We start from the raw sequence: 7,554 nt of genomic DNA on the forward strand, positions 1-7,554 counted from the left end.
CCACTTCATTTCACAAACACTGTATATTCAACATATTATAATCAAATATATGCGACCCTGGACCACAAAACCAGTCATAAGGGTCATTTTTTCGAAATTGAGATTTATACATGGTCTGAAATCTGAATAAATAAGCTTTGCATTGATGCATGGTTTGTTAGGATAGGACAATATTTGGCCGAGATACAACTATTTGATAATCTGGAATCTGAGGGTGCAAAAAAATCTAAATATTGAGAAAATCGCCTTTAAAGTTGTCCAAATGAAGTTCTTAGCCATGCATATTACTAATCAAAACTGAAGTTTTGATATATTTACGGTAGGAAACTTACAAAATATCTTCATGGAACATGATCTTTACTTAATATCCTAATGATTTTTGGCATAAAAGAAAAATCAATAATTTTGACCCATACAATGTATTTTTGGCTATTGCTACAAATATACTCCAGCGACTTAAGACTCCAGGGTCTCCAGGGTAACACACAGTATGTAGTTTTCACACTTAATACTGTGAGTGTGGTTAAAAATATGGAATGCTAAGGAACGGATTTTAATGAAATGCTGTAAAATGTGTCATTACAATTGATATAGTAAAACTAGTGGTAGCTTAAGCGTAATCAAATTAGACAAAATATTTAATGAAGAATCAAGTAATGAGCAGTGGATTTGTTGGAAGAGAAATTCAATCTTTTCATAAAATGCTAAAAATATCAAAGGCATCAGAGAGTCAATTTTGAAAAATATTTTTGATAAATGTGTACATATATATATATATATGCATTCACAAAAAAATACACACATATATTAACACACTACTGTTCAATATGTTACAAAGGATTTCCATTTCAAACAAACGTGAAAACGTGAAAAAAATTTAACAATTAAAAAAAACGCTAAGAATAATAAGAAATATTTCTCGAGCAGCAAAAATGCATATTACAATAATTTCTGAAGAATGAGGAGACACTAGGACTAAAGCAATGGCTGCTGAAAATTCAGCTTAGCGATCACTGGAATAAATTACACTTGAAAATATATTAAAATAGAAAGCACTTATTTTAAATTAAAATGATATTACACAATATTGCTATTTTACTGTTTTTGGTGAAATTATCATAGCCTTTTTAACATAGGAGACTAAAAAAAATAACTTACTGACCCCTTAACTTTTGATTGTATGCATGTATACTTTAAATTATTGTATATTATTTTTTATTATTTTATTAATTTATTCCATTTTCCCCACAAGTTCCTATATTTCTGTATTTAATTCAGACTCTCTCTCTTTCTAGCCCTTCAAAGAGTCAAGGATGAACGAATCTTCGACCCACCTCTGTCGGGTCGAACATTCTCCTTGGGGGTGATCCTGATGCCCATACCATTTTGAACTGCAAGAAAAAATGTTTCATTTTAAAAATCTATGAGTCTTGCAAATGTCAAATAATTTATACAGATTGTGTGGCCATGTGCAAGGGTTGATAAAAGTCAGCCACTGAACGTGTGCAAGTGTATGTATCTCACCCTGAGCATGCTGTGTTGTCACAAACGCCTTGATAAGAGCATCTGTGGTCTGTGTATATAGGGAGAGAGCATAACGCAGCGACGACAGCTCAGGGCTTTTCTCCAGGTACACTTTCTTTAAACCGTTTCCACCAGCATGGAAGAAGATCTACCCAGTAGCAGGTTAGAGAGAGAAAATTAGCACGAATTTCCTTCTGCAAAAGGTGCTACAGTTCACAGTAACTTATTTTGTCTGACCACAATATTATGTGTGAGAAGTCATGCCTGTGGTGAGCATCTTTCTCAGACTCTTTCAGTTTCTCTCTCCTTCCCACACACTTTAATGACGCACCGATCCCAAGAACCCAAACACTTAGTGTGCAATGTGTTGACTTGGTGTGACAGTTCTGTTTTTAAGCAGACACTCGACACTTCAACGTGTTGGAACTCAGCATGCATGCCATATCCACCAACACACCTTGATTGAATCCAGTGCTGCCTCCAAGATCACACATTGCCTTGGTGACAAGCTCTTTGGCTCCACCCCTCCCTATAATGAGAGAGAAGCATTAGCCACACCCACTGCCTTAGGCTATAGATTATACCTTTCAAGTGTTTATGGTTAATACCTTTAGTTTAGACAGTTCCTTAGCAGCAGTAAGAAGTTGAGCTCCCTGTAATAATAAAAAAATAATTATTATTATTTCAAACCTCTACCTGCCAGTATTGGCTGACAAATATTATATTATTAACATCCTAAATGTCAAAAGTATGTTAACTATAGAAAGGCCATTATGGCCATGTTGTCTACTCTAGTACAAGTATAAGTCTAATACTATGCAAACATTTATCTCCTAGACATTTTTATTTCAACAACTTGCCATGAGCAGCGCAGATGCCATCTCAATTAAAATATAGTTTGAACTTAAAAACACTGTGGAAATTGCAGTCTAACAAATCAGACAAGTTACCACCAGGTAGAAAAGGGCTTCTCAAAAAACAAGAAAAATTAGGCTCTTTTTTAAAATAAAATAAATGTAGAAATAAATCAAATATGGTAAAAATAAAATAACATTTTCATTTTGAGGAAATGTTATGGAATTATTTTCATGATCAATCACCACTGTCACTTCTCGTTTGTGACAATCTTTTTTTCTTTTTCTTTTTTGCAAATGCAAAATTCTACAATAAAATAAATCTAAAATAAAATAAAAACTGAAAAACTGAATAAATAACACAAAAGGAACTATTGTGTTTTCATGATTGATCATCGCTGTCACTTCTGAATGCTTGAGTCCTGTACTCATTGCTTTTCCTAGATAGTATACTAACACTGACAATTGAAATAATAATAAGCATTGATAATGACCACTTTGTGCCAGTAAAAGAGCATACATGCTGTTCTGAGAGCAGGGACAGAGAATCATTTTACACTAAACGTCATGTATATGTGTCCTGTAAAATAGCTCACTATACTGTCGCTGCTCTGAGGTAACACAATCGTTTTCTCCATGCAGATCAGAACAGTCCTCCAGAGGTCCTTTAGCACACGCTTCAACACAGTCTTGTCACATATGTCCGCAAAGATGCTGAGGCTGCAACACACATCGCAAACAGACATGTGTATGTACATTTTACATTCGGCAGTCGGGGGAATTTCTCTGGGGAATTTATGAGATACAGTACTATTCAACTAATGCAGTGGTTCTCAAAGTGTGGGGCGTGCCTGCCAGGGGGGGGCGCGGGCCATCAGCAGAAAAAGAAAAGAAATAAAACCAAAGGACGTAACTTAGAATGGGAGATGGATCGGTTTGTGAAAGGGAAGAGAAAAGACATAGATGAAGTCGCACAGACCCAGGCAGGTGCTGGCCATTCAAATGCAGAAAATATGACGAGGTATATCTTGCTCTCGGCTTCACTCACTGTGTCTATACCGGACGCTACACGTCGCGCCGCAACAGCTCTACACTGGACGCGACAAAGCGACCGTTGCAAATCATTTTAACTTTGTGTCAGTACGTCATAAATAGAACAAGGCATCAGTTTACTGTCTGGGATTTGGCGTGTCGTGTCGCAGTGTACACAGCGTCACTGATTATAATGGGTTCTACTGTATTTTGCCGCTTGTGTCCGGTGTAGACACGGTGTTTTATGTTGTTGGTGAGGAGGAAAGCCTGTGTGTGTCCTATGCCTTAGCGGACAGCATGAAACCCACAATAAATTAATAAATAACAGAGAGAATAATAATAATAATAATAACAGTTAATCTCTATGGTATTTTTCAATGTTTCAAGTGATGCAGGTGTTTTTTTTTCCCTGTAGGTTTTTTAAATTAAAAAAGCATACATTTTTTTGGTAGTCTCAGGTGGGATGGGGATTCGGGAAGGGTGGGGGGGGGCACCAGATTTTTTTATAGGTTTAAAGGGGGGCGCGACCAAAAAAGTTTGAGAACCACTGAACTAATGACAGGTTATTATTTCACTTTTCTCTACTCTTTTTTTTTTTAGAATACCAAGTGTGCCAAGAAACAGAAATAGGCACACACACGGAGACACCTTAGTGTGAAAAAATTGACAACTGATCGGAAACTGGTCTTAAAAGCTACTAAAGGAAGTTGAGCTGAACTGACTTTGTGTCGAGGAACTCCATAAGCGGCCGCAGTACGTTGTCTGCATCAGCCTCCGCTGTGTTACGAGTGTTCTGATTCAGAGGTCCTTTAATCTGATACAGGATCTCCGCCATCTGACGCACACATGCATTCATACGAGCCTGGAAACTATACACATACAGAAAGAGCGAGAGGGACATAGGAATGGTATGTGGGGGAAAAATGTAAGATTAAAAATTAGTCCAACAAGCAAGACGACAGAGATAACCACACTATTTCCAAAATAGATTTTTCTGTAGTGCAATGTTTATATTGTATTAATTTATAGTTTATGTTTATAGATGCATTCAAAATGCATCAAAATAAAATATTTTTAGAATTAAAGTAAAAAAAACAAATAATAGTGATTTTCTGACACAGGTGGTATTTATAAGCAGAACACTCAGAAGCATTGTAATAATGATATTCAGATGAAATTCAGGCTCAGAAAATTAAGTTTACCTCTTGGCAAACATGCCACTCAGGTTATCCAGAACAGAATTAAGCTTCCCTTGCAGGTCACTGAGGATATCTGCAGCCTCCGAGTCGAGCTGCTGAGAGTAACACATGCACACACACACACACACACACACGGGAAGAAGTGCTAGTTTAATAGAAAATATCAAATTTAAACTAGGCAGAGGCGCGGAGAGGCAAGGAAAAGATGTAACCATGTCTGTTTGTCATGGTTCTGCAAGTGCATCAGCATCAGGGAAGTGAAACAAATTGGAAACATTCTCTATTAAAGTCGTTTTTCAACGGTAAGAAACATATTCCGCAATATATCTGTCAGATCCAACAACAGCTTAATTAAAGCAGGTGTAAAAATACCAAAACAAAGAGTGAGGAAGTTACGCTTTCATTCCCATAATGAACCTTGGACAAATTTGTTTATCCAATTTAATGCTGCCGAGAAAGAACAATTAAAACGTCGCACAATATCGACAGTAAGGGATGTAGATTTGGTTCAGGGTGGTAGAACAGAGAAAACTTATAAGTAGGTTTTGTTTGCTTTCTGTCTTCTAGCCTATGGCTATTCAAAGACGGAAAGCACCAATTAGACTTTCAAAATATAGAACAATAGCATCTTTATCATTTATTTGCACAAGAATGCGGCCCCAAAAAGTATTTGGACACTTGAACCACAATATATGAACGTCATTGTGATAAAGTATCAAACCAAATGCTATTTACATTAAAGAAAGGTTGCACAAGCAAGCTTTTTAAGCAAACGTATACAAATATATTCGTTTATTTCAGATATAGTTTTATTTGGACACTTTCTGGTTGTAAAATTTAGTGGAAATTGTTACATTTTTAATTGTGGCTTAAGTCAACAAATACTTGTGGCCAATGAATGCACTGAACTGATCATAAATGCGTGTTTGTCTGAACGTCTATTTGCACTATGCCATCACAGTGATAGGGAAAGTCTCAGGAGGAGGAAAGAGATAGCCAGGCTTCTAGCAAAACAACATGACACAGTCTCACTCACACATACACCCATGATGATTATCGCACCTTTTTTGTGTGGACTGTTGCCTCTTTCTACCGAGGGACAGAGTGAAAATAACACGGGAAAACAAAAGAAAAGGCACAGAGAGAAAAATGATCCAGCTGAGCAAATCATCGATTGCACAGACGCTTCTGAATGTTAGAATTGAGATAAATACAGGAATGTTAACATTTCAACTGCAAGAGAAACACCACACACCTCTTTTCCCTCATCTTTGGGCTGAAGAATAAAATACAAACAAACAGAATAAATTAAATGGGAAAGACATTCAAAGTCAGACAGATGTAAGGTCTAATCTAGTCTCGGTCTAAGGTCACATTCACATAATCAGTGTTTGGCATTGACAACTGCATTTACTCGTCACAGCAGACACCAAGTTAAATAATCTGGAGTCCAATAGCGATAAATGCTCCTGATGACAGAGCTCATACCACCATCTCTCAGAGTTAGCAAAGTTACTCATGACAAATATTGTGTGTGAGTCTTAGTGGCTATCTTTTTGTGTAATGTGTATTAAGTGATGGACAATTTGCTTAGTGTGATTACATTCTGGTTGGTGGATGCAGTTGAGTCCAGAAAACTTCAGGGGCCAGTTCAGTATCTGAATATGCATACATTCCGGCTAGACTACCTTTCAAACGTTTGGTAAGATTTTGCAAAGAAGGTTTTTGAAAGCCTCTTGTGCTCTAATCTCTAATACATTAAAAACAGCAATATTGTGAAATGTATGGAAGCCCGTTTCCGCCACTGAATAAAAAAAGAAAAAAACGTTTATTGCGACTTTTTATTGCACAAATCTGACTTTTTTCACAGAATTGTGAGATATAAACTCGTAATTGCGAGTTAAAGTCTAATTTTGAGGCGGGGGGTTGAGACATAAAGTCACATGAATTGTGACTTTATGTCTCACAATTATGACTTTTTAACTCGCAATTTTGAGTTTATATCACGCAATTTTGAGAAAAAAAATTACCTTTTTTATTTTTTATTCAGTGGCGGAAACGGGCTTCCATAGAAATGTTATTACAATTTAAAAGAACTGATTTGTATTTCATTACATTTTAAAATGCTTAAATTTATTCCTGTTATACCAAAGCTGAATTTTCAACAGACATAACTCCAGTCTTTATTTGAAATGTTTTGTAACAATATTAATGTCTTTAATATGCCTGTTTTGTTTACTGTGTGGAGACGTGCTGACATCGCGTTTGGTCTCGTTCTGTATCGCGTATCTCGTCAGTGTCTGCGCTTGCTTGGCCATTTGTTGTGAAAAAATAAGGAAAGTGTGTCCAGCTGAATTAATTTAGTATTTTGTTAGACGGGTATAAAAAAGCTTAGTTTACCGCGGCAGCGGTCGCGTGACGGCCTCCTCGTGTGCAGACCGAAGAGTGTAAAGACCATCGACTCTACCGTGCGACTCCACCGAGCAGGACACTGGCAAAAAATAAGTAACGCGTTTTATTTCTCCTCTTTCCTATTACTTGTTACGCTTCTGTTTCAGTTTTTATAACCATATCTTACTACGTGTAAGTAAGTTGTTTTTTTTTAGCATGTGTGTTTGGCAGTGTTATTTTTTAGGATTACTGATAAACTACTGTCGTTTGATTTGTATTATTTGTATTTGTTATTTATTTTAATTTTAGTTACATTATGTCTGAATTTATTATGTCTGTATAGGTGTATCGCTTTTTATTTCTCCTCTTTCCTATTACTTGTTACGCTTCTGTTTCAGTTTTTATAACCATATCTTACTACGTGTAAGTAAGTTGTTTTTTTTAGCATGTGTGTTTGGCAGTGTTATTTTTTAGGATTACTGATAAACTACTGTCGTTTGATTTGTATTATTTGTATTTGTTATTTATTTTAATTTTAGTTACATTATGTCTGA

The 7,554-nt window shown here is 36.2% G+C and overlaps 1 protein-coding gene across 1 annotated transcript in view; it reads right to left on the bottom strand.

Moving 5' to 3' along the window:
- Nucleotides 1–7,554, bottom strand: part of unc13ba (unc-13 homolog Ba (C. elegans)) — a 56,686-nt gene that overhangs the window by 2,441 nt on the left and 46,691 nt on the right. The window contains exons 37-45 of the mRNA XM_016288314.1: nucleotides 5,865–5,885; nucleotides 5,672–5,698; nucleotides 4,613–4,701; nucleotides 4,133–4,279; nucleotides 2,975–3,098; nucleotides 2,133–2,177; nucleotides 1,982–2,053; nucleotides 1,525–1,672; nucleotides 1,335–1,391 (exon numbers count right to left, since the gene is read on the bottom strand). Coding sequence (XP_016143800.1) covers nucleotides 1,335–1,391; nucleotides 1,525–1,672; nucleotides 1,982–2,053; nucleotides 2,133–2,177; nucleotides 2,975–3,098; nucleotides 4,133–4,279; nucleotides 4,613–4,701; nucleotides 5,672–5,698; nucleotides 5,865–5,885 — 730 coding nt within the window. The remainder of the gene's footprint in view (nucleotides 1–1,334; nucleotides 1,392–1,524; nucleotides 1,673–1,981; nucleotides 2,054–2,132; nucleotides 2,178–2,974; nucleotides 3,099–4,132; nucleotides 4,280–4,612; nucleotides 4,702–5,671; nucleotides 5,699–5,864; nucleotides 5,886–7,554) is intronic.

The sequence above is a fragment of the Sinocyclocheilus grahami genome, unplaced genomic scaffold (genome assembly GCF_001515645.1).
Source record: "Sinocyclocheilus grahami isolate Dianchi unplaced genomic scaffold, SAMN03320097.WGS_v1.1 scaffold230.1, whole genome shotgun sequence".
Lineage (NCBI taxonomy): Eukaryota > Metazoa > Chordata > Actinopteri > Cypriniformes > Cyprinidae > Sinocyclocheilus > Sinocyclocheilus grahami.